Source organism: Rhincodon typus, chromosome 2, assembly GCF_021869965.1.
Source record: "Rhincodon typus isolate 14 chromosome 2, sRhiTyp1.1, whole genome shotgun sequence".
Taxonomy (NCBI): domain Eukaryota; kingdom Metazoa; phylum Chordata; class Chondrichthyes; order Orectolobiformes; family Rhincodontidae; genus Rhincodon; species Rhincodon typus.
In genome coordinates, this window is record NC_063333.1 from 102,169,591 (window position 1) to 102,197,072 (window position 27,482).

Below are 27,482 nucleotides of genomic sequence, written 5' to 3' on the forward strand. Positions count from 1 at the left end.
ATCACCAGGAAAACATTCAGACTTTCATGTCAGAAACTGTTACTGTTTAGTTTCCAACTGGCAGGTGGAAGAGTTGGAAACTCCATATAAAAATGGCAACATTAACTAATAACAGCTGGTCATGCTTGCTAATGCATGCAAACAGGCTTCTTGCCAGTCATTGGTGAGATCCTTGTCTTGCCATTCACCACTTGGATGGAAAATGGGCCTTATTGCTCTGGACGTTGGGAGAGTAGACTGGCAGCATTTCATTTTGAATAACCAGTTAATTTATTTAATTCTTAAACCCTGCCATACTGTTCCTTCCTTCTGTTTAAAAATCCTACAAGAGTTAATATAATGCTTTACGTAATGTCTTTTAGATATTTTCTAATCAACCTGTTCAGAGATACTGTGATGCAGCTCTGGAGCAGGTGCAACTTCAATCTAACACTATACCACCGCACGTCCCCAAGACTATCACGTTACACCGACTCCAAAGGCTTCAGATCTCAACACTACTTTGTTACTGGTGGCAGCATCAATTCAGATTTTTTTTCAATAACCTGTTCAGAGATGTTATTACACACCTCTGGAGCAGTTGGGACCTGAGCCCAGGTCATCCCTGGCTCAGAGGCAGGAACACTATCACTGCACACAAGAAACGTTGGGAGGATCACTTCATTTTTTTTAATCATTGTCAGACGTGCTCAGCTGGTTCATGGTTGGCCAGTACCTCATTCTCAATTGTTTTTTTACAGAGATTTCAGTGGCAGTTTAACACTGCCATTCACTCTCAGGACAGGATGAGGAAACAAGGTCCAAATCTAACTCAACCAGAATAGAAACTGAACCCACAAAGTTGATGTTATTCTGAGCCACATGCCAGATTCCAGCCCACTGAACTAACCAGGGCCAGTCTAGTATTTAATCTAATCGTTCTAACATCTATCAGATGGGCACACAATCTGGTTGTTGAAGTTTAATTAGGAACATTCAACACAGAACCAATGGATTATCTTGATAAGAATTTCTACCAGCCCTATTTTAAACTAAATTTGTACAACACCACTCATAAATCAAGCCAGCGACAACCTACTGCAATCATCTGTATGTAATATTCTAGAGTCAATTGACTTTATAAATCCCCAATTTATGACACTGCTCGCTGAATTTATTTGAATGTGACATGTGCCTCCCATGTTCTAAAACGAAACATTGTGACTGAAAGTACTTTCATGAAGATATGTCTCAAAAGCGTTAAATTGTAAAAGAAGTAATTTGTTCTTTTATGACATATAGTGACAGATGGCTACAGGAAGTCAAAATTTGATAATGCACTCAATAGAAAGTTGGACTTGTTTGTGTCATAAAAAACAGAATTGTTGATGTCTCAACCTTGCCTCTCACCCTAAAATCACCACCAGTCATCTCTCTCTCTCTCTCTCTCTCTATAATGAGGAAGCAGTCATATGGTCTTCTGGGACTATGGCAACTTTACCTTTACCTTTAGTTGAAATTGTGGCTACAGAATCAATCTATCACACGTTATCTGAAACAATAATATTGACAGTGGTAAGCCACAGGCTCAGACATACTATTTGGCCTCTAACCCCATCAATGTCTGAACCATGAGTCAGATACCCCATGGTCTGCTGTGTGATCTAAATGAGTACTGGATAAGACCATTTATCTTGGCAGAAACTAATGTTCCTGTATTTATTTCCAAGTGCCATAATGGAGGTTTATAAAGCCTATACTTGCTTTTTAAAGCCAATGATTGGTCATTTTTGTATAAGCTTTATCTTAACCCACTGAGTGCTTGGAGATGGCGTTGGTGAGTGGAAGTACAAGGACATTGATCTTCCATCTATTTGGTTAGATAATCCCTCTCGTTTCTTACCAATTCTATGGTGTTACTACAATATGAGAATGATGTAGGATTTAACAAAAATTATAATAACAATGCAATTTTAAAACGTTGCAGTTCAATAATTAGTATCTCAAACATACATTTATCTTAATATAGACATCAAGTAGAAGCAGGATCTGTGAAAATAAAACTTCAGCGGTCTATTGCGTAAGCGTTTCACACAGCAATTGAAAAATTGAGCAGTGAAATTTGACGGGGTCTTTAGTTCACACACTAGTTACACATCTGGAGTGCATATTGGTGTGTTTCCATACTATATTTCCATGTATACATCCATATACCCAGACTATATTGACAATACCACACCACATACCCAATTAACCCACCTTGTTCCCTCAGTGGAGATGAAAATTCGCATGCTAAATTCTAATGGATGGAAAATCGCTGATCGAAGATGTGAAATTTCCGGCTGTGCACTGCACTCCGGGCAATAATCAGCCACTGGAAAGTAGAAATTCACCTTCTTATACAGCACTGCAATAGGAACAGCCTATGGACTGGGTCACACTCTAGCTACTCCATGGGAATGTCTGAGCCTAGCCGATGGTGCTTGCAAATAATCAGGCTAATTCTAACAGTAAGCGTAATAAACATTTCTCTGTTTACTCCTTGAAGGCATCAGCACCATGTGGATTGGTAGCTCAAGCAGCCACTCTAGTTATAAATTTACAACCAATACATTTGCAGTAAAAAAAAACAGAAATAGACCCAATTAACATGGACATGTATTATATTCGCAGGAGGGAGGAGCCCAACACGGAAGTATGTGGGTCACCAACTTCTACTCCTGCCTTTTGAAGATGCCTGACTGAGCATCTGGCAGCCAGTGCACAGCAGCCTGTTAGGTACCTGGCCACCAGCAGACAGTAAAGGTGGGCAGAGGGGCAGGAAGGTGGGATGTCTAGGAACACAGGGGGACAGGCCGTATACCGAAGGTTAGTCACGCCCATCTGTTTAAGCAATGCTGGCATGAGTCTGTGGCAGCAAAGTGGATGCCCTGGAGAATGAAGGGTGAAGATTAAAAACTTATGCTGAATGATTCAGTGAATCATTCAATACCCCTGTCAGGGAGGAAAGAATATTTGAATATACCAGTCAGATGTTTCCTCATGAACATTAAGTGTTTAGGAAAAGGCTCAAACTGTACGCTTTAACTATCTTTGTCACTCTACTGTTGGAGGAGACAAATATAGCCAAAGCTGTCGAGGGGCATAGAACATGGGTGACCCCACAGTTTGACGATGATTCTGTGAGTCCTCCAGACTGAGAGTAATCAGTAACAGGTCCTACAATGGGAACAGGAGATCTCTGCACCAGAAAAAAGCAGCCTGAATGGAGGTCTCAGAGGTATCATCCATTGTGGGATTATCCAGACAACCTGGATACAGTACCGTAAGAGGTTCAATGAATTCTTATAATGTGCCAGGATGAGTGTTCAATCATTTTGGAGATGGAACAATGTGCAACTTTGCAAAGATGTGAGGTAGGATTGCCTAGTGTCTTGCACAAGTTGGCATGAAGCAGAGATGTCACCCCAAAAAACAATGAGGAGGGGGAGGCTTATGAATGCAACACTTACAAATTGGGAAGGATCTTTGAGAAATGTTAATTGCCAACAAAGGGTGTACTTGGCACATAACTGTATTTGCTAGACAGCATATACACTACAGTGACACTTTTTACTTGCGCGAGAAGAAGTATACACTGCTCGTAAGAAGGCCAAGTCCAGAGGTGATCAACCCAACATGACCATTTCTACCCATAACAGGGGTGATGGTGCAGGGACTCTTTGGAAAACAATAGAATAGCACCACTTGGCAAGGTTGGAGGAAGGTCAAAGGGGTGACATTCCAGGGCCACATAGCTCTCTCCCACAAACAGTGCTGTAAGAAGCAGGGTGCTTGTGGGTGTTGGTGTTAGAAACTTTGGAAGCTGGAGAGAAAGTAGATTGGTGCCTTTGACTTTAAGGGGCTTGCGGAGGTCGGGGATGAATGTGTGTCTCAATGTTGAAAGGTCCAAGGTTCAAACCCTGATTACCGTCTCCCAATGATACCTGTGTGTGTTTTTAAGATGTGTATCTCTGAACTCACCTCAAATGTTTTTCTTGATTGCTTCCCCTATAAACATCAGTAGCTGCAGCCACTTGCTCAGAGGGTCCACAATAACCTCTGAGTAGATTCAGAGGGTAAAGCATCACACCCTTGCTCTCCAGCTCGCACTAATACAGATACGTGTACACAACAGGTATGCACATGTCAGTTCTAAGGACTCCACATCTATGGAGTGGCAAGCCCAACTGTTGGAGATTGAAATAGAGCAGGCTTCCGGCATTTGGAGAAGAGGTGGAGGCTTCAGAAGATGTACATTCCTTCACTGAGAGACTGATGACTGCTATTGAGGCCCAAAACCAGCTGTTCACTGATGGGATGTGGGTTTGCGTTCTGACCTACATTCCATCATCTTACAGCCAAATTGCTTGCACCTTAGGTAGTAATCTAGAGATTATTACCTGTGCAGTCCTTCTTTATAAACCTTACTCCTGTCTGCTCATATTTATTTAGCAGATCCTCTTTCTTGATTTTACCTATGTCATTCATACTTAGGTAGGTCACAAAAACTCCACTCCAATCCAAGTTCCTCTCCAGCTGCCAACAGATATCCTTATCGCTCGCAGGGGGCAAGCAACACAGTCTTCAGGATTCATGCTCTGGCCTGCAGACAATAGTACCTATACCAATTATATTTTCAACTGGATGTCCTACTACAATCTTCTTTACTCAATACAGTGGGTTCAATAATTACACATTGTATTCTCTATCTCCACATTGTTTCCTTTTATTTCACCGGTTTTGATTTTAGGTTCACAATTGTTTCTCTCTTTTTCCATGTTTGTGTTTTTGGATTTCAGCATTCATGATTCTACATGTCATACTTCTTTTAAAATTTGTCTATTTAACACTCCCTTTGCCCTAGCACCATTCATTTAACCTCTCATGCTTTCTAACCTACAAGAGGTCTTTTCTGTTCATTTTCTCCCTTGTATGATTAAAGACTAGGTCTCACCAAAGGCAGGCAGGGTTATTAAAATAGTATGGAAATATGCTGACTCCATGAGCATTGAGGCTATTGTAACTAACATTCAGCTTTATCGGCAGAAAGTTTTAAGATTAATGGCTAATGATCGCAAAAAATGATCACAAAAAACTGGTGAATCTTGATAGAAAGCAGTTAGGGCCATAAAGGTTATAAAGTGGTCCCATTTAGATATACTTGAAGCAGTGAAACATGGCTGTTCACTCTTGGGAAACCTTGTACACCAAGAGATGGCATGATGTAAGAGATGGTCAACATTGGAAATATCAGTAAGTGATCCCACAGGAATTTGCTTATCCATCACATAGCAATCTGCATGGATATCAATTCAATTATCTAACGTGAATATACAATTCTAGCTCAGGTATTCTCAAGTATGACGGACTACCACTGTTTGCGATATTTAGGAAAGCTAAACCAGGGTGGTATTGTAATTGTAGTTTTAACTATAACAATGTCAAAATTTCCTAAGTATTAGAATAACCAATCAAAATTGATCGCCTGTAGTTGTTTTGGGGGTCATGAGGTTCCATAAGAGTATTTCACACAGACTGACTGAATCACAATTGTTAAGTAAAAAACAAGCACACCCAATTTTTTAAAAAATACACTTGCAGCACTAAGAGTTCTTATTTATATAAACTGATGAAGTGTGTTGTGTTAAGGAACTGAGATTTCATCAAAGTGCTGCTTCATACCTGATAATCACTTCCATTTACACTTCGTAGCTATGTTTGCACAAATGTTTGTAGTGCAAATGAATGAACTCACTTTGGGCCTCCAGTGGACATTGGTAGGTTCCATTCTGTCATTCTATATCCACTACCCATCTCGTGGTAGTGCAGCCGGTAAGCTGCTGACAGCTGGCTGGCTCACAACTCAACAGAGAATGGAAGTAAAGAACTCATAGACTGTAACTCAAACCATTACTGAGACAGCCAGAAAAACATCTGTCAGCACTTGAGCACATTACCTTCACAGTTATTAAGTAGATCTATTCTCTCACAATTATAAATAGTGCTTATTAACTTGAAAATGTTATAACCTCGTCAGTAAAACACTTTCAGCATTTCCTCTTCAGGACGTAAACATTATCTTTATTACGGAGTTAAATATAAGAATCATAGCTTCGGAAGCAAATGTTCTTTTTTGCTGACTTAATATACAAGATCTGGCTCACAGCCAAAGATCACCAACCACATAGATTAACGGTCAAAGCTATCAGTTGCAGTAAATGGCATTTACTGGACAGTTTAAGCAATGTTTTAATGCCAATGCACATCACTAATAAGGCAAACCTTCAGAGTGATGTCACCTCCTATAAAGATATCTCCTTTTTATATCTGCACTGTTTACCGACATTGCAGTTAGACTGTCTGCTGATGTCTGCTCTGCTCTCATGCAAGAGTACACAAAAATCTCCATAGCTCTGGAAAGAGTAGAATTATTATATGTGTACAACACAGAATGAGACAATGTAAACATGGACACAACACAAAAAGTTCATTACCAATATTAGTGTTCCCTTGATTGATCGCATTACGTACAGTACTATAATGAAATGCAAGTCAGCAAAATAAATCCCGCCCCCCCAAAAAACATCATACCACAGCTATAAACAGTGTTTATTTGGCAATGAATACAGTCCATGGGAATGTTTACCCAACTTTTCTGATTTAGACTGTCGGTGTTTGTTTCTAAATGGAGACAGGGACTCGACTGTTCCAGCCCACTTTAAACTATGTCGAAGCGACTCAGTGATGGTGTATCACAAAGAGAATGATGTGCATTGCATAATAAAATAAAGCAATGAAGGAGAACCTATTGAGAACCCAATGTGCACAATATTCCTGATTTGCTGATAGTAAAAGTGAAATTTGGCTAGCCCACTGCAAGGGTTCAACTGTCCTGGCAGCTCAGAGGGTGGTCCATCTTAAATTTTCAGGCAGAAGACTCTGTTTCTAATATAAATAGACACAGAGAATGCTCGCCCATAAACTTTAGACTATATCACAGTAAGTTGGAGATATGAAGTCCGGTGAATCAGAAACAGTTAAGAGGCAACAACTCTTTGAATATCACTTGTGGTGTTGACAGAAAAGTTGACAAGTTGGTCACAATCATTCACGTCGAAACCTGGAAATTCATGACTCATTAGTTGACTTTGCTACAGGGAAGTTATCAGATGAGAAAACTGGAGACAGGTAATGTAATAACCGTGAAAGGTGCTCATTCGGAAGTCCCAACATGGCTCTGGAAAAGAAGGACCTGTCTCACAATACACTGTGGTTATGAGATGTTCAGTTGATGCCATGTATCTTGATTTTTAAAAAAAAACAGCCTGTGACAAATTGCTTCCAAAAGAGATGACAAAATAAGCTTGGTTCCCATGGAATCAGTGGTCAGATTTTGGGTTAAAGAAGAAACTTGTTGCATTTTCATTGAAAGAAAATAATCATTAACAGTTATGTACGTCTCTGTTCAAAGTGACCACTTGTAGAAGTTGTTGGCGAGTGGTGTTTGGGACATTGGATTTCACCATCTTCATCATTGTCAAAGCATTGGGGGAACTGCCTGCAAGTTCACGGATGGTACATAGATATTGTAGACTGTAAGAGCTATAGCTAAGATAGTGAGATTGCAGGCAGATCTATTATGTGATATAGGAATAAGCAGATGTTATTTTTAAAAATAGATTAATATAGCACTATGGTAGGAGGCTGGGCATCAGCAAGCTGATGGAGAGCTTCAACACTCAAAGCATTCTAAGTATTGACACCCTTTCTTTGAATTTATCAATGTACCTCTTACTCTACTAGTATGAACCCAAGTTCCCTTGTCTGAAATAAAACATTTAATTTAAACTTATATTTCAGATTTACTTTCAATTATAATTTCTGTACCTCTATTGGATCTCATAAAATGTTACCATTCCAAATAGTAAAATCCACACAAAGTCCAATATGCAGAATTTTGGTTATGGCAAGAAAATCTCACCGAGCGAAAGTCTGCACCCAAGTGCCAAGTTGCAAAAGTGCTTCTGGCACGTTTAATGGAAAATCACCTCTATACAGCTGGACCGTAAGATCATAAGACACATGAGCAAAAGTAGGTCATTCAGCCCATCAATCTGATATGCCATTCAATGAGATCATGGCTGATCTAATAATGCTCAACTCCATCTTCTTTTTACCCATAATAATTGGTTTCCTGACTAATTAAAAATGTCTATCTCAGCCTCAAATATAGTTAAAAATCTAGCCTCAACAGCTCTCTGTGGTAAAGAATTTCACACATTCACTTCCTCTAGAGCATAAATTCCTCAACTCTGTCTTAAATGGGAGATCCCTTACTCTGACATTATGCCCTCTGGTCCTAGACTCTCCCACAGAGGAAACAACTTTTCCACATCCGCCCTGTCAAACCCCCTAAAATTCGAAAAGATATGTTTATATCTTTTCCTTAGATAATAAGACCAAAACTGTACACAGTATTCTAGGTATGGTCTGGCTACAGTCTTGTATACCTTTAACAAGACTTCCCTATTTTTATAGTCTATTCTCTTTGAAATAAATGCCAGCATTCCACGTGTTTCCCTATTACCCACTGAACTTGGGATGCCAGTTTTTGTGCTTCGTCTGAGTAGTGAGACCTTGCACTTGTAAATATGGGGAGGGGAACAGACATGGAGACAGTGAGATTAATGATGAGGAGGAAGAGAATCTGAGCAATGCAAGCTGGCTCTCATTTTAGGAGAGATAGACTGAGCAGCTTGAGTTAATACTTGCCAGAGAACATGGAAGTGAAAAATGAAATAGACCAAGTATTGAGGGCTTGTATAAAGCAGAGAAATAAAGCATTGGAGAGAGAGAGAGCCATTAGAACTGGCACTGAGCGGTAGAAAATTGTACTGGGAATTAGCAATTAGTAGGATAGACAGTAACAGCAGGAGACAGGACTTTGAAAACAACAGCAGGAGCCAGGACAGAAGCTGAGAGAAAAGACCAAGCCTTTTCTTTACTGTTGGAATGCTGTTCCAGAGTAATTCTGTTCACTTTAATCAATCATAGTCAAAAATGACATGACACCAGGTTATAGTCCAACAGGTTTATTTGAAATCACAAGCTTTCGGAGTGCAGCCCCTTTGTCAGGTGCAGTGAGAGGAAAGCACACAGACACAGAGTTTATAGGCAGAGAGATGAAGGGCAGAGAGATCAAAGGATCATACAACTGGTGAGAGTGGAGTGAACAAACATAAAATGGTTGATGGAGAACTCAGTTAGAAAAGAGATGCAAGTTTCGATTAAGATGCAAATTCCAGAATCTGTTTCAAGTCACTGCCCCAAGATAATTAAAAGTTTCATCAGCGTCTACCAAACTTTCCAAATTTCAAACAGGCAGAGCTTTAGGAATATAAGAAAGGTGACATCTCAGGTCACATACTGAATTGTAAGTGGGAGGCCTTGTCCAGAATCTGTCTCAGAGTTTTAACCTGGAATCAGGCTGGTTTTATTCCAAAAGCAAGAATTAATAAGATGCCACACTGACTGAGTGTGACTGCAAGAAACACACAATTTGAACAAAATAGAATGTATCTGCAAATAAACAAACATCTTGGATGAAAATGTTCACCCCATAGGTTTATATATGTGTGAGAGAGGGAGTGTGTGTATGGGTGTGTCTGTGTGCTTGAGAAAGTAAATGTGTGTGAGAGAGTGTATGTGTTTGTGTGTGTATATATGTGTGTGTGTGAGTGCGTGTGTATGTGTACGTGTGTGAGAGTGTGCGTAATAAGTAATCCAAAGCTGTACAAACTAATTGAGATAGAGAGATTATAACAATGTATCAAGGTGATGCTGTCAAAATAGGACAGTAAGGAAGATTTTACAGATACTGTATACAATACACACACACACACATACACACACAAACCTATGGGGGAATCACTTCATCCAAGATGTTTGTTTATTTGCATATACATTCTATTTTGTTCAAAAAACACACAATTTATAGTCACAGTCTGTCAGTGTGATAAATTCCTGCTTTTGGAATAAAACCAGCCTGATTCCAGGTTAAAACTCAAGACAGATTCTGGACAAGGCCTCCCACCTACAACTGAGTGTCTGACCTGAGATGTCACCTTGTGTATATTCCTATCGCTCTGCCTATTTGAAGTTTGGAAAATTAGGCAGACTTTGATGAAACCTTTAATTATCCTGGGGCAGTGACTTGAAACAGAATCTGGAATTTGCATCTTTATCAATCGAAACCTGCGTCTCCTTTCAGACAGAGTTCACCATATCCTGCTTCTGCAATTTCTAGAATGCAGGAATGTATGCATGATTAAAGGTTCAACAGGAGGCAGTCAGCCAGCCATTTTAGGTTTGTTAACTCCACTCACACCAGTTGTATGATCCTTTGATCTCTCTGCCCTTCATCTCTCCGTCTATAAACTCTGTGTCTGTGTGCTGCACTGTGTGCTGCACCTCTTGCTGCACCTGAAGAAGGGGCTGCGCTCTGAAAGCTTATGGTTTCAAATAAACCTGTTGGACTATAATTTGGTGTCATGTGAGTTTTGACATCGTCCACCCCAGTCCAACACCTGCAATTCCACATCATGGCTTACTCACTCATAAGAGCAGTAGGGCAGAAAATCCAGGGTTGCATTTTAATCTCTGAGGGCTGCAATAAGGTTTAAGGCTATAATGAATTATCTTTGCTTTGAACCAAGCTGCAGACAGTCACAGTGCTGCACATAAATGTATATGTAATAAAGATAGATAGCATGTACATCATCCTGTATAATAATGGGCAGTAAAATATAATAACAGGTTTAAACATTAGGTGTTAAGGTTCACGGTGATGGGAAATTTGCTGCCTCATAGAACGCAGGGAATGTAAGATTGCACTTTGGTTGAATTGCTGCCGTTGCTTTAACATATCACTTTCGCACTGAGAGAGAAATGTTGAAGAATCTGCATTAAGTTCCAGTACGTAGCAGGTCATGGTCTGAATCAGTCCTTTCCTCTATAACTCAAACCATCTGGTTTAAACAGTGCTTGAGTCAGTGCTCTCTGAATTTGATTTTCTTTAGGACATATAGTTTTGGGAGACAAAGGAGCTAGGATATGGGCAACCAATTTTATATTAAAGAATTCAAACTGCAATCCTACCCCTTATTTGGTGTCTATTTAGAACTTTTTAATACTGCTCATAATTGGACACTAGAACGGACAAAGGGGATTTGGAAAATTCAAGCACAAAAGTAAAATTCATGTGAACCAACGAAGTTACTGCCATCTGCTGAATGATGGAGGTGCAAATTAATTCTTGAAGACACCGTTTTATTAGATGTTTCCAATGATAACATTTGACTTCCAACCAGGGGAAGTTAAACTTGACATGTTTACATAGGAGGTGTAGAATTATGTGTCACATTTTTCAACAGGGATTTAATTAACAGCTGTGTCGCAGCAAACTGCTCCTGGGTGCAATGCAGCACCTGTCGTACTGCGTAGTTGGTGCCAAACACAGCCAAGAAGTAGCTGGTACCAAGCTAGGCTGGCTCTTCAAATTCCACACATATACAAGTCTGAGCAGCAATACTGGAGTTAATATTGCTGAAAGTAGTGTACATAGCTTGTGGCAGTTCTGATGCAATTCCAAAACAGTTCCAATCAAAGTTCCTACTCAAAGTATTACGTTGCTTCCTTTTCGGGGTTGACTTACCTGTTGAGGAGTCCCAGCTCTTTCGGTTCCAATGTCAAAGTCATTTTATTTCATTGACCTCAAGGAAATACTAAGTATTAAAGTTTCTGAGGAGATTTATAGCTCAGGATGTGGATGAGCTTATAGACTTGAATTTTGTGAATTCATAAAAGAAGAGAACGATAACAGACTACCCTTCCTAGACGTAATGGTGGAACGTTAGAACAACGGGGACCTCCGCATAGAGCGTATACAGGAAGATCATACATATGGACCAGATACGTAATTACTCCAGCAACCACCCCAACACCCATAAACGGAGCTGCATCAGGACATTATTCATATAGGCCACAACACACTGCAGCAATCCAGAACTGCGCAAAGCACAACAGGAGCACTTATACTAAGTTTTTAAAAGGAATGGATACCTAAAAAGCACAATCCATCATTACCTCCGCGACACACCACACAAGAAGACACAACACGGCCAGACACACTAGTTACCCTACCGTACATCAGAGACATATCAGAGATGACCACAAGACTACTCAGGCCCCTAGGTATCAAGGTAGCCCACAGACCAACAACGATGCTGCAGTCTATGACAGCTACTGACGAATGTAAAGGATTCCATACCCACAACCAATAAAACTAATGTAATATACAAAATACCAAGCAAGGGACTGTGAAAAGCATTACATAGGCCAAACTGGAAGAAACCTGACAATAAGGATACACGAACACCAACTAGCCACCAATAGACAAGTCCAGTTCTCACTGGCTTCAATACACACGGACAAAGAAAGACACAAATTCGACCGGGACAACACATCCATAATACATAAGCCAAACAGAAACATGCCACGGAATTCCTGGAGGCCTGGCATTTCAACAGAACTCCATCAACAAACATTTGGAACTGAACCCGTTACACAAACCACTGAAAAACAGAAGTGGAAGTGATGCCAACCACCCCAGCAAACCGAGGCATATAAATAACAAGCGGGACAGAACACTAACGCTTCACCGAAGGTGCACTGACAATGTTACCTAGCAGGGTGATGAAACATTTGCAACCAAACCCACCAGTTCAGCGAGCAAGTCTACAACCTCAAATACTAAGTATACTAGGATATACTTGCCATTGCCACTGTCACAGTGGCTCTCAGTCTGATAAACAATCATGGAATTTTTGAACACAAACTGTGTTCAGTGCAAATTCAGTTTCCCTGGTCATTTTCTTAGTTTTAAAAACAAGGTGCTAGAAATTGGTCCTGCCCAAACAAGTGACCGTGCCCACAACAGGAATTCACCAATATTGGACATTTTGATTAACTTATCCCCTTTCTTGGGACTCTAAGGAAACTCTTAAAAATTAAGGTGGTTCATTTGAGTACGTGGGTAATAATAGGCATGTTTCCAAGGGTTTTTGAACACAACTGTTGAGAAAAGAAAGGGAATAGCTGTCAAAATTTGTTCAATTCTGGCAATTATTGGTGACTCAGTTCAATGACAGTAGTGGGAAAGCTCTTAGAAACAATGGGCTATTCAGAACTGAGTTCTAAAGAAGGGTCATTGGACCCAAAATGTTAACTCCGCTTTCTCTACACAGATGCTGCCAGACCTGCTGAGATTTTCCAGCAATTTCTGTTCTTGTTTCTGATTTCCAACATTCACAGTTATTTGGTTTTTTTGAATAGTTCTAAGATAATTGATAGCATATTTAAGACAGAGATGTGGCTACTCCCAAAAGGTCCGTAAAATTCACTACCACAGTGCTGCGGAAGTTGGGATGCTGACAAAGGGTTGTGGAGACTGGGCAGGAAAATGAAGTTTAGAGAGATGAAATCAGCTATGATTGTATTAAAAGGCAGAGCAGGCTTGAGGGGCTCAATTGCCTACTCCTGCTCCTAGCTCTTCTGCTCATGAACCTGGGATCCTGAACTTTCAAGCATAGAATACAAAACCCAAAAGCTAAACCAAACCACCATAATCCCATGAAACACCAGCCTGCCAACAGGTGGAATATTGTGATCAACGATGGGCATCACACTTTAGTAAGGATGTGAAGCCCTTGGGGGTGGGGGTGGGGGTTGTTGGGCATGACTATAGTCAAGATTTACTGATATGGTTCCAGGCACAAGAGATGATACTTAGGTAGGTAGATTGGAGAAGGATTTTATCATCCTTAGAGCAGGGGATGTCAAGAGATTACATAGGCTTGTTTAATGTGATGAAAGGTGTATCGTAAATAATTTGAAACTGTTTCCAATCAAGGAAGAGTTGATACCTGAGGTTATTGGCAAAAGCACCAGGAACAGTGTGAGGAAAATCAAATTACACAGTTGAGTTGTTCAAATTTGGAGTACAGTGCCAGACAATGTGGTGTAAACATAGAACATAGAACAGTACAGCACAGTACAGGCCCTTCGGCCCACGATGTTGTGCCGAACTTTTACCTTAACCCTAAGGTCTATCTAACCTCCACCCCTACCTTATACTATCATCCATATGCCTATCTAATACCCGCTTAAATGCCCCTAATGAGGCCGACTCCACTACCCTCTCAGTTTGTTTCAGTGGTGGGAATCCAGGAGAAAGCGCGAGGGCAGCCTGGGAAGGTAAGCTTTTCGATTATAAAAGTCTTACCTTGCGTGACTGTGGCCTTTCAGTTGTTTCAGCGGCGGGAGTCCGGGAGAAAGTGCGAGGGCAGCCTGGGAAGGTAAGCTTCCACCCAATAAATTTGGGAGTTAGCTAATACCCGAGACACTACAGTCTCCCACTCTTCCACCTCCTCTAACCTAATAATAACGACTAAGTGTGGTGAGCAGGTAAGCTATTTGCATTTTTTTCCCTCATTTCTTTGTTATCTTTCTGGGTGGTCACCTAGACGCCAAATCCTTTGGGAGCGGGTCGGAAGGCAAAGCCGGAGTCTGTTTGAGTATATAACGGAGTAAACTTACCGGTGCAGAGAACACTGCGAAAGTAAAAAAAAACTAATTAATTTTAACTAAGTAGAGATGGCAAGCCAGGTGATGTGTTGTAGCTGTATAATGTGGGAGCTAGCTGATCCCATTGAGAACGGCAGTGACCATATCTGCAGCAAGTGTTGGCTGCTTGAGGAGCTCCGGCTCAAAATTGATGATCTGGAATCCAAACTCCAAACACTGTGGCACATGCGGGAGGGGGAGAAATACCTGGATGCTGTGTTCCAGGAGGCAGTCACACCTGGTAGATTAACTAATGTTAATTCGATCGGCGGGCAGGGACAGCAGTGTGTGACCGCGAGTGAGGCAGGTAGAGGGACCCTGCAGACAGGAACACAGGAGCCGCAGCCCTTGACATTGTCCCACAGGTATGAGGCACTTGCTCCGTGCGTCGATGAGGAACAGGGCTGCAGGAAGGATGAGTCAACTGACCATGGCACCATGGTCCAGGAGGCCATTCAAGAGGGGGGAGCAAAAAGACAGATTGTAGTTGTAGGGGATTCCATCATCAGGGGGATAGACAGTATCCTTTGCGAGCAGGATAGAGAATCCCGCATGGTGTGTTGCCTGCCCGGTGCCAGGGTGTGAGACATCTCTGACCGGCTTGAGAGGATACTAGAGAGGGAGGGGGAGGATCCAGTTGTTGTGGTCCACGTAGGTACCAACAACATAGGCAGAACTAGGAAAAAAGACTTGTTTCGGGATTATGAAAAGCCAGGAACAAAATTAAAAAACAGGTCTTCAAGGATCATAATCTCTGGATTGCTGCCCGAGCCACGTGCAAATTGGCATAGAGAGGCGAGGATCAGGGAAGTAAACACGTGGCTAAAAGAATGGTGTGGGAAAGAGGGTTTCCTTTTCATGGGGCACTGGCATCAGTTCTGGGACAGGAGGGATCTATACCGCTGGAATGGACTCCACCTGAACAGGGCCGGGTCCAGTGTTCTGGCGAAAAGGGTAAATAGGGTGGTTAATAGGACTTTAACTAGTAAGTAGGGGCGAAGGGAGAAGTGAGCGTAGAGGGAGAATAACAATTAATGTAAGGCAAAGCAGCAGGTTAGCAGGTGACGAGGAAGCTTCAACTCCATTGAAAATTAGGAAAAAAGTTAAAGGGAAGGAGAACTCAAGAGCTGTTAGTAATGGAGGTAATAGGACCCAAAAAGAAGGTGCAAAAACTGGCATAAGGGCACTTTAAATGAATGCTTGGAGCATTTGAAACAAGGTGGATGAGTTGATGGTGCAAATCATGGCAAATGGGTATGATTTAGTGGCCATTACAGAGACATGGTTACAGGATGGTCATGACTGGGAGTTAAATATCCAGGGGTATCAAACTGTTCGGAAGGACAGACAGGAAGGTAAGGGAGGTGGTGTTGCTCTGATTTTTAAGGATGATATCAGGGCAGTAGTGAAAGATGATATAGGTTCTACTGAACAAAACGTTGAATCCATTTGGGTGGAAATTAGGAATAGCAGGGAGAAGAAGTCACTGATAGGTATGGTCTATAGGCCACCAAATAATGACATCGTGGTGGGGCAGGCAATAAACTTAGAAATAGCTAATGCATGTAAAAATGGTACAGCAATTATCATGGGGGATTTTAATCTACATATCGATTGGTCAAACCATGTCGGTCATGGCAGCCTTGAGGAGGGGGTCATAGAATGCATCCGTGATAATTTCCTTGAACAATATGTAATGGAACCTACGAGGGAGCAAGCTATCCTAGATCTAGTTCTGTGTAATGAAACAGGAATAATTAATGTTCTCACAGTTAGGGATCCTCTCGGAAGGAGCGATCAGAGTATGGTTGAATTTAAAATACAGATGGAGTGTGAGAAGGTTAAATCCAGTACCTATGTCCTGTGCTTAAATTATGAAGGAATGAGGAAGGAGTTAGCTAAGGTAAAATGGGAGCAAAAACTTTATGGTGGGTCAATTGAGGAACAGTGGAGTACTTTCAAATGATTTTTCACAGTATTCAGCAGAAGTATATTCCAGTGATAAGGAAGAACTGTAGGAAAAGAGAGGGCCAGCCATGGATGTCTAAGGAAATAAAGGAAAATATCAGATTGAAAAAAAACACATACAAAAAAGCGAAGAGTAGTGGGAAACTAGTAGACTGGGAAATCTTTAAAGGCCAACAGAAAGTCACAAAAAAAGTTATAAAGAAAAGTAAGATAGAATATGAGAGTAAACTAGCTCAGAATATAAAAACAGGCAGCAAAAGTTTCTATAAATATGTAAATCGTAAAAGAGTGGTGAAGGTAAACATTGGTCCTTTGGACAATGAGAAGGCCAATTTAATAACTGGGAATGAGGAAATAGCTGAGACATTAAACAGTTATTTTGTGTCGGTCTTCACAGTGGAAGACACAAATAACATGCCGAAAACTAATGGCAAGAAGGTTATAGCAGGTGAGGACCTAGAAACTATTATTATCACTAAGGAGGTAGTGCTGGGCAAGCTAATGGGGCTTAAGGTAGACAAGTCTCCTGGCCCTGATGAAATGCATCCCAGGGTAGTAAAAGAAGTGATGGGGGAAATAGCAAATGCACTAGTAATTATTTACCAAAATTCACTGGACTCTGGGGTGGTTCCCACAGATTGGAAAACAGCCAATGTGACGCCACTGTTTAAAAAAGGAAGTAGACAAAAAGCAGGTAATGATAGGCCAGTTAGCTTAACTTTGGTAGTAGGGAAAATGCTTGAATCTATCATTAAGGAAGAAATAGCAAGACATCTGGATATAAATTGTCCCATTGGGAACACCCAGCATGGGTTCATGAAGGATAGGTCATGTTTAACTAATTTGGTGGAATTCTTTGAGGACATTACTTGCATGGTGGACAAGGGGGAACCTATGGATGTGTTGTATCTGGATTTCCAGAAGGCATTTGACAAGGTGCCACACCAAAGGCTGCTATATTAGATAAAGTTGCATGGTATTACAGGTAATGTATTGGCATGGATAGAGGATTGGTTGACCAGTAGAAAGCAAAGAGTAGGGGTAAATGGGTGTTTTTCTGGTTGGTGGTCAGTGGCTAGTGGTGTGCCTCAGGGATCAGTGTTGGGACCGCAATTGTTTACAATTTACATAGATGATTTAGAGTTGGGGACTAAGTGTGGTGGTGAGTGGTAGAGCAAAGAGTGCAGAAGACACTGAAAGTCTGCAGAGGGATATAGATAGTCTAAGTGAGTGGGCAAAGGTCTGGCAGATGAAGTACAATGTTGATAAGTGTGAGGTCATCCATTTTGGTAGGAATAACAGCAAAATGGACTATGTTTTAAATGGTAAAAAATTGCAGGACGCTGCTGTGCAGAGGGATTTGGGAGTCCTTGTGCATGAATCGCTAAAAGTAGGATTGTAGGTGCAGCAGGTAATTAAAAAGGCAAATGGAATTTTGTCTGCCATTGCTAGAGGGATGGAGTTTAAAAACAGGGAGGCTATGCTGCAGCTGTATAGGGTCCTGGTGAGGCCACACCTGGAGTACTGCGTGCAGTTTTGGTCTCCTTACTTGAGAAGAGATATACTAGCACTGGAGGGGGTACAGAGGAGATTCACTCGGTTGATTCCAGAGTTGAGAGGGTTGGATTATGAGGAGAGACTGAGTAGACTGGAATTATACTCATTGGAATTCAGAAGAATGAGGGGAGATCTTATAGAAACATACAAGATTATGAAGGGAATAGATAAGGTGGAGGCAGGGAGGTTGTTTCCGTTAGCAGGTGAAACTAGGACTAGACGCCATCGCCTCAAAATAAAGGGAAGCAGATGTAGGACTGAGGTCAGGAGGAACTTCTTCATCCAAAGGGTTGTGAATCTGTGGAATTCCCTGCCCAGTGAAGCGGTTGAAGCTACCTCGCTGAATGTTTTTAAGGCAAGGCTAGATAAATTTTTGAACAGTAAAGGAATTAAGGGTTATGGTGAGTGGGCGGGTAAGTGGAGCTGAGTCTCAAAAAGATCAGCCGTGATCTTATTAAATGGCGGGGCAGGCTCGAGGGGCCAGATGGCCTACTCCTGCTCCTAGTTCTTATGTTCTTATGTTATGTTCTCCCCGGCAATGCATTCCATGCCCCGACCACTCTCTGAGTAAAGAACCTACCTCTGACGTCTCCCCCATGTCTACCTCCACTCACTTTAAAACTATGCCCCCTCGTAATAGCTACCTCCACCCGAGGAAAAAAGTCTCTGGCTGTCCACTCTTATCTATACCTCTGATCATTTTGTACACGTCTATCAAGTCACCTCTCATCCTTCGTCATTCTAAAGAGAAAAGCCCTAGCTCTCTCAACACTTCCTCCTAAGACCTTCCCTCCATTCCAGGCAGTTCAATAGCAGCAGAATTCTTTTTGGTTTTCCTCAGCTGCCTATTGTTGTTCCCAGGAAATTACTATGCACATAACTTCCAAGATACATATCTTTTTCAATTTTTATTGAATTTTAATATTGTTTAAATTTCAATTTTTAAAGTGGACAATATGTTGCTAAAATGGCTACTTAGAGTAAGCTGACTAATATTTACAATTTGTGCTCGGAGAATGAAATAATTCAAGCTTCTGCAATGTTTTTACTATGTAAATGATCATAGTGCAGTGTCATCCCTGAAAAGACATTCAAATGAGAAATTTCTTGCGCAATTTACAGCCCTATTGTTTGTGTCTTTAAGTGTTGAGAAGTAGTATTTGCAAGGCTGACATTCAACAGAAGAGCTTCAGAGAAATCAGTTGATTGCAACTTTATGTGAAAAGCCACCACTTCATTCCCCATTGTATAGTAGCTACTAACTTTGAAAGATTTCTGTGGACAACATAAGTATTGATCACGGACTTCAGCCAATGAACCTTTTTACTTCAAGAACCAGCACAGACAAGTCAGTTTGGGATCAACAGGGCAAGAGGGATATTTCCTCCAGCCAATAAAAAGGGAACTATGTCTAACAACATTCAACACTCAGGCAGTGTGAGGGGGCCCAAGTTGCTTTCACCTGAAAATGTTTCTTCTCATTGGCCATAACTTTGTCTGGAAATCCTGAGACATCCAGTTTCTCTTCTTCTCCAAAGAACATTGATAGACAACTATCTACATTATTGTGGTGACCTGAAAGGTAAGGAATAAGTCATCATATCATTCCTCTCCCCTCCACAACACCACATTGTTAACACTATTCAAATGGTCAAAACCAGAAGTAAAATCCTGCCCTATAAAGTTTGAAGTTCAGTGGGCTGACTTTCCATTCTAATATCATTAGGGTAAGACTCAGAACAAAGGAATCAAAGCAAGTGCTTATTACAGAATAAGACACACAAATGTATCTGCCATAAATCTGCTATGGAGCAGGGATGCCAGATCCAGTTAAACTTCCTGGACAGATAGGAAAATTACACAGAGCATTTATCCTACCATGAATAAAAATAAGTCTTAGAATCACACCAGTACCCACTTCCCACTCCCACGCCATCATTCTTCACACTTGTTTTCCCTTTTATTCCACCTACAGCTTCACACCACAATGCTGCCCTTTTACAATCTCCCCAGTATCCAACCCCTGCACAAAGCAGAGTGCAGAAGCGGCTTAGCAATGCAAATACATTCACACAGGATGGAGCATGAAAAATAAATCTGAAGACCAAAATTTACAGCTTCTGGCTGAAACAAAATGGATTTTAAAAACTTGCCAAAATTCAACAGAAATTGACAAAGTAAAAACCCTGGCTCCCATGAGAAAGTTCAATCATAGGGTTTCCATGGTCTTGCTCTTTTAAGGCCTAGAAAATGCCCTAATTTCCTTTCCCCTTCCTGCCTGTGTGCAATAGCTTATTCTCATGTGGGTCCAGTTCCCATGGAAAATATAAAAGAAAGTTTGACATCTGTGGCCTTTTCATTCCCCTTTAATGCAGGAAATCACTCGCCTCCCTTTTACCACCCAGCTGCATAAAAGCAACGACAAGGAACTCTGGCCAAGCCTCCGCCATCTATGAAGGCAATTGTTCTTGTAGTAGTGTGCACACTGTCTTCTTTTCTGTAATTTAAACCTTACCTGTTCTGGCTTCAAACAATATGGCGTATTTATACATCCTTCAATTTGGTCTGGTACCCTCTGCCATTGCAGTGGTGATTTCATAACAGCACATCTGAAATTTCCTCCTCCCTGTTCAGCAGTGGGAGCCCGCTCTTGGCAGCAGGAGCTTGTCCTGCTTAGATAGTGAACCTACCCAAGGAAGGTGGACTCACGTAGAACTATAGAAAATAGGAGCAGGAGTAGCCCATTCTTGTCTGTTCCAACATTCAATATGATCATGGCTGATCATTCAACTCAGAACCCCTGCTTTCTACCCATACCATTTAGCTCTAAGAATTACATCCAACTTCTCTTAAATGCATTTAATGTTTTGGACTCAACTGTTTTGCGTGGCAGAGCATTCCATAGGCTCATCATTCTCTGCATGAAGAAATTTCTCCTGACCTCAGTCCTAAATGGCCTATTCTATACCCTTACACTGGGATTGAGGTGGTGGAAGTGACTCACTTCCAGCATGAGGAGAGATATTTAATTAGGGAACTCAATCCCCATCAGGAGTTCAGCGCTTTAGCTGAATTTCTCAGGTGAGGCATTGTTCCATTGAGTGGTTAAGTAGAAATTAAGAGAATACTTTCTTACATTGAGCAGCCAGTTACAAAGCAACATTAGTAGAAGCCTAGGCATGAATTTCCGACTTTATGAGGGTAGTGAGGCAGCAAAAAGGACAAAAGGACCTAAAGAGTTAGTTAAATGATTTGTATTTTGTAAAGATTTTATTGGAATGTGCACAGAAAATATTATTGCAACTTTAAAATGGCAAAAAAGTTGTGATAAAGCATGATTTTAAAAGCCTATAATGAGAAACATTGTATCTAATAGTTAAAAGAAATGGAACCACTCAATCTTCTGACTTTGTGATGGTGGCGTGCTTAAGGCTGAAATTTGACACTTGACACTGACACGGACATTCCAGTCTGATGACCAGAACATTACAACTTGTCTAGTCTGGTTATTAAGATCAACCTTAATGAGGTAATCGGATGGAGAAAGGTAGATACTTGCTGGCTAACAGCCATCATCCTTCACAAGCCAGAATGGCTGCCGCCAGTTAGCAAAACTGGCAATGAAATGCTATTCATATCAGCTGATGATACATTTTTAACTATGTTCACACTTCTGGAACTCCTGGATCTACAGCACTTCAACACCCTGCAGCGTTTTGGAGCCCAGAGGATTTGGTCAGTCTAACTGCTTTAAATCTTGAGAGTAATCTGACACACGAACTGCTTTAAATTTCCAGAGCCTTACACCCACAGATCCAGACAGCTGTGTTATTGCCACAATGTACCAGTCAAAAGTAACCACGAAAGCTTGACTCACCACAAAGCTCACCATTAAGAACTGATTTGTCAAAAAACATATACCAGCACTTGAAGAATTTGTTCAATGTTTACTTTTGGTCATTGCACATATGTAATATTTCCATCTCACTGTGGACCTTCGAGGCAGTGATTTCATATACTTGTCTATTTATATTAACTCTTTTTTAAATTCATTCACCGGATGTGGATTTTGCAGACTAGGTCATCATTTGTGCCCATCATCAACTGCTCTTTTCAGGATGGTGGTGACTTGCCTTCTTGAACCACTGCAGCTCATGTGGTGAAGTTACACCGACAGTACTGCTGAAGATGGGGATGTGGAAATAGATTTCTGATTTTGACCATTCAAAAGTAATGGATAAATATGGCATGTGTTCAAAGGACTTTAACTTAATAAGTTAACGGGAAGGCGCCTTGGGAAAACAAATTGATCTAAAGATAATAGAAATAGATGTGAACAGTGAGGTATCGAAGTAAAAAAAAGAAAATAGCATAAAAGTGTAGGAAATAAATAGTTACAAAGTTATAATTACAAAGTAAACAAAAAGATAAAATTATTGAGGGTGGGTGTGGGGGATGAATAAGTCAAAATGTGAAATGAGTAAAGGCCATAAGTTAATGATGATGGGAAATTTTATTTAACCCAAAATCAAATGAGAATGGGAAGCAGTGAGATTGATGGAGGGAACTGTTTTTCATAATACATGCAGTCTTTTAATCTTATACAAGAAATAAAAAGCCCAGCAAGGGAAGGCAATATCACAACTGAAGAAACAAACATAAGTACATAGACAACATAGGAAGAGGGAATATGAAAATGTTAGGGAAGAAAATAAAGGAAGATAAAGTACAAAATTATATTAAGAAGGAATACAAGACAAACAGTTAAGTATTATAGACATAAATTATGAAATAAAAAATTAAGGTTGAGATAAGATCATGAAGAGACACCCTGAAAACTCAAAGGTCATGGCAGTGAAATGGTAAATAATTTCTTAGCCTCAGTATTTTCCAGGAAGGAGACAGTAAGGACAGCAGATGCCGGAAGCCTGAGCTTATAGGTGTAAGGCTGGAAAAGCACAGCAGGTTAGACAGCATCAGAGAAGCAGGAAAGTCAACGTTTTGGTCATAAATGCACCAAACTCTGTGTGAAAAAGATGTCCTTTAGGTCTCTTAAATCTTTCCCCTCTCACCTTAAACCAATGCCCTCTAGTTTTGGACTCCCCACCCTGGGCAAAAGACCTTGTCTATTTACCCTATCCATGCCCCTTATGATTTTGTAAATTGTAAGATTCTAACTATAACACCATTTAAACCTGAAAAGGAAGATGGTCATTGATAAATAATCAAATGTTTAGAGGGTGCATACCCCAGAGAGATAAACTGCATCTATGCATATCAGGCCACACATGGAGATTGTGTACGGTTTTGGTTCCTTTACTTGAGGAAGGATATCATTGCATTGGAGGCAGTTCAGAAGAGATTCATTCCAGAGGTGAGAAGTTGACTTATGGAGAGAGATTGGCCAATTTAGGCCTGTACATGAGGGTAGATCTAATTGAGGTATATCATTTGGAATCTGGACATGAGGAATGTCAAATAAGCCATGATCCTGTTGAATTGTGGAGCAGCCTTGAGGAGCCAAATGGCCTACTCCTGTTCCTATTTCTTCTGCAAAAATAGTGATGATAGACTTAGAGAGGGTATTTCCTCTAGCGGAGCAAAATGGAATGAGAGGCCATAGTTTGAGGACGAGGGGTAGCAGATTTAAAATACAGTTGAGGAGGAATTATTTATTCAAAGGTTTGTGAATCTGTGGAATTCACTAACCCACAGTACTGTCTGTGGATGCCAGGATACTGACTAAATTTACGGAGGAGATAGTCAGATTTTTAATTAGTAATGGGTTGAAGGGTTATGGGTAGCAGGCAAGAAAATGGAGTTGATGCCAAGATGAGGTCAGCCATGATTGTATCAAAAGATGGAGCAGGTTTTAGGGCCTGAATAGCCTACTCTTGCTTCTAGTTCTTACATTCTACGTAGTTTGGGAAGAGATTGCAAAGGCCAGGAATATATTTCATTACAAATAACAAAAGTACTTGAGGGATGGAGAGCAACAAATATAATCCTATATAAACATAGGAATCATAGAACATGTCTAAGGAATCAGTTCAGTGTTAGTGATGGGAAAGATAAATACATTTTAACTGAAAGAAAAAAGATCCAGGAATTGAAAATATAATAAAGTGATGAATACAGATTTCAAATGGAAAGGTCATTCTTGACTATCCTTCCTTAACTCTTTGAGCAAGTAAGTGAATGTACAGGTAACAGAAATGTAATACATGTAATAAATTAAGATTTTCAAAGCCTTCATGAAGGTGCTACATGGCAGGTTCATGACTAAGGTCAGGGGTCGCTCAGTCCAAGGACAAGTAGCAGGATAGTTTCCAATCTGGATGCAAAACATATAACAGTGTGTACGGGTTAACAGTAGGTACTTGACTGTCAGTTGTTGGAAAGTTATGTTCTACAGGGCATGTTGATAAGATCACTGTTATTCACCATTATCATAAATACCTTGCCTCAGGAATTGGAAGTTAATTACGGTTAACAGCAAATTGAGGGGTACCATTAATGCAGAGGAGAACTGCATACTCAAAATACTCAAAGACAACAATGTGGAATTAATATCATTAGTGGAAGGGATTAATTGGTAAGGGATCAAGGGTTACGGGGAGGAGGCAGGAGAAAGGGGTTGAGAAACATATCAGCCATGATTGAATGGTGGAGCAGACTCAATGGGCAGAATGGCCTAATTCTGCTTCTACATCTTATGGTCTTGGAAACAAGGTTAGGTGAATTGGCCATGCTAAAATTGCCTGTAGTGTCCAGGAGTGTGTAAATTAGGTGGATTAGCCATGGGAAATGCAGGGTTACAGGGAAAGAGTAGGGGGTGGGTCTGGGTGGGATGCTCTTTGGAGGGTCAGTGTAGACTTGTTGGCCTGATTGGCCTGTTTACACGCTGTAGGGATTCTATAAAATGAGCCAGTTTGGCCAGTTGCAACAAGCTCCATTGTTTCCATTGCAATGCGTTATTTTGGCAGCCGAGGCAGTGAAGTATGTCTGGCTGAGTTTCAAAACCTAACGAATCACTTCTCTCAGCAGGAGATGGTGTACACAAATTGGCTGAAAGTTTTGCCATTAGTAAAAGATTATGAGGGGGGCATTTTACCAAAACCAGCGGAGTGCTAATTTTTGGGAGTTTCACAGGGGTTGATGGGAGCATCCCTCTCTGAGATCTCCCAAGTTGTCTCAGGCAATTCTCTATTGCCCATCTCATGTTCTATCCATTACATATCCATGGTGCTGCTCTTGCTGTCATCAGCAGCAAAGGTACTCATTAGTGCTGGGACCTGCTGGAATTTCTGACACCAGCACCTACCTGTGTACTAGATCAATCACTACCAGCCATGAAGAGGTCTTCACAGTACACTTAGTGGGAAGGAAACAAAAAGAAAAGCTTTTGAGGGAACATAGGTGGCACGGGACTTGGGAATGGATTTTAATTCCCCAAGTATTTCAGAGTCACACTTGATGGCAAATCTGACCCTAACCTGCCCACTTCTCAGTTTAACAGAAACGAACAGGAATGCAGCCAGCAAAGGCTGTCGACTGAACCCATACAAGTTTAAGCATAGATGCTGAGTCTCCCAGGTCTCATCAAACTCAGCATCAGAAGGGAGATTAGGATTCACAGTGAAGTTAAGTGCCTCTATAGCACCATTTTCCCTATCGATCCAAGCTTACTTCCCGGTCCCTTCTCTTGAATGGGACTCCTTTCCATAAAAAAAATCCTCTGACCTCTCCCAACCAAGATTTGACTCTACCAATGAGGTCTGAGGTTCCAACTCATGGGAAGTCTCTTGTGTTCCCACTAGCAACTGCAGGCTGATAACCCAGGCTAGTCTTCTCTGCAGCGTCCCCCACCAACTGTAAGTCAGGAATGTCAGTTAGACACATTTTGCATTTTGCTGTAAAAGAACGAGGACCAAAACACCACTTCCACTCCCTCCTGACCACTGATTCACAGGATTGGTTGTGAAAAGAAACAATGCAGTGTTTTTGGGAGGAGGACAGTAGGTAGCATTGACTTTCTGTACCTAATCAGGGAGTGATTCAAACTAGTAGTACATGACATTTAGATAAATTATTTAGATATGAATATAGGCGGTATGGTTAGTAAGCTTGCAGATGACACCAAAATTGATGGTGTAGTGGACAGTGAAGAAGGTTGTCTAAGAGTATAATGAACCTTGATCAGATGGGCTACCAGGCCGAGGATTGGCAGATGGAGTTTAATTTAGATAAGTGTGACGTGCTGCATTTTGGTAAGACAAACCAGGGCAGGACTTATACAGTTAATGGTATGGCCCTAGGGAGTGTTGCTGAACAAACAGACCTTGGGCTGTAGGTGCATAGTTCTTGAAAGTGAATTCGCAGGTGGACAGAGTGGTGAAGAAGACGTGTGGCACGCTTGCCTTCATTGGTCAATGCATTGAGTATAGGAGTCGGGATGTCATGTTGTGGCTGGACAGGACATTGGTGAGGCCATTTTTAGAATACTGCATTCAACTCTGGCCTCCCTGCTATAGGAAAGATGCTGTTAAACTTGGAGGGGTTCAGAAAAGATTTAGAAGGATGCTTCCCGGATTGGAGGGTTTGGGCTATAGGGACAGGCTCAATAGGCTAAGGCTTTTTTCCCTGGAAAATCGGAGGCTGAGGGGTGACCTTATAGAAGTTTATAAAATCATAAGGGGCTTGGATAAGGTGAACATTAAGATCTTTTTCCCAGTACAGGGGAGTCCAAAACTAGAGGGCATAGATTTAAAGTGAGAGGGGAAGATTTAAAAGGGACCTGAGGGGCAACCTTTTCATGCAGAGGGTAGTGTGTGAATGGAACAAGCTGGCAGAGGACGTGGTGGAGGTCGGTACAATTGCAACATTTAAAACTCATTTGGATGGGTACATGAATAGGAAAGGTTTAGAGGGATATGGGCCAAATGCTAGCAAATAGAACTAGATTGGTTTAGGATATCTGGTTGGCCTGATCACATGGATTGAAAGGTCTGCTTCTATGCTGCATAACTCTACGACAAAAATCAGAAGTAACTAGTGCAAAAATTACAAATCAGTAGCAAAGCCTTTTTGTGAGATTGTCAAAAAATGCCCTGTACATATGCATGAGTATGTATTTGAAAGTGAAAGTGCTGAGTGTCATAGAGATGTACAGCATGGAAACAGACCCTTTGGTCCAACACGTCCATACTGACCAGATATCCTATATAAATATAGAACCATTTGCCAACATTTGG

The 27,482-nt window shown here is 41.1% G+C and overlaps 1 protein-coding gene across 1 annotated transcript in view; it reads right to left on the reverse strand.

The window, feature by feature from the left end:
* Positions 1–27,482, reverse strand: part of LOC109919117 (A disintegrin and metalloproteinase with thrombospondin motifs 16) — a 226,707-nt gene that overhangs the window by 24,487 nt on the left and 174,738 nt on the right. Inside the window, exons 20-22 of the mRNA XM_048618170.1 lie at positions 22,521–22,539; positions 21,719–21,730; positions 2,822–2,862 (exon numbers count right to left, since the gene is read on the reverse strand). Of these exons, the coding sequence (XP_048474127.1) occupies positions 2,822–2,862; positions 21,719–21,730; positions 22,521–22,539 (72 nt within the window). The remainder of the gene's footprint in view (positions 1–2,821; positions 2,863–21,718; positions 21,731–22,520; positions 22,540–27,482) is intronic.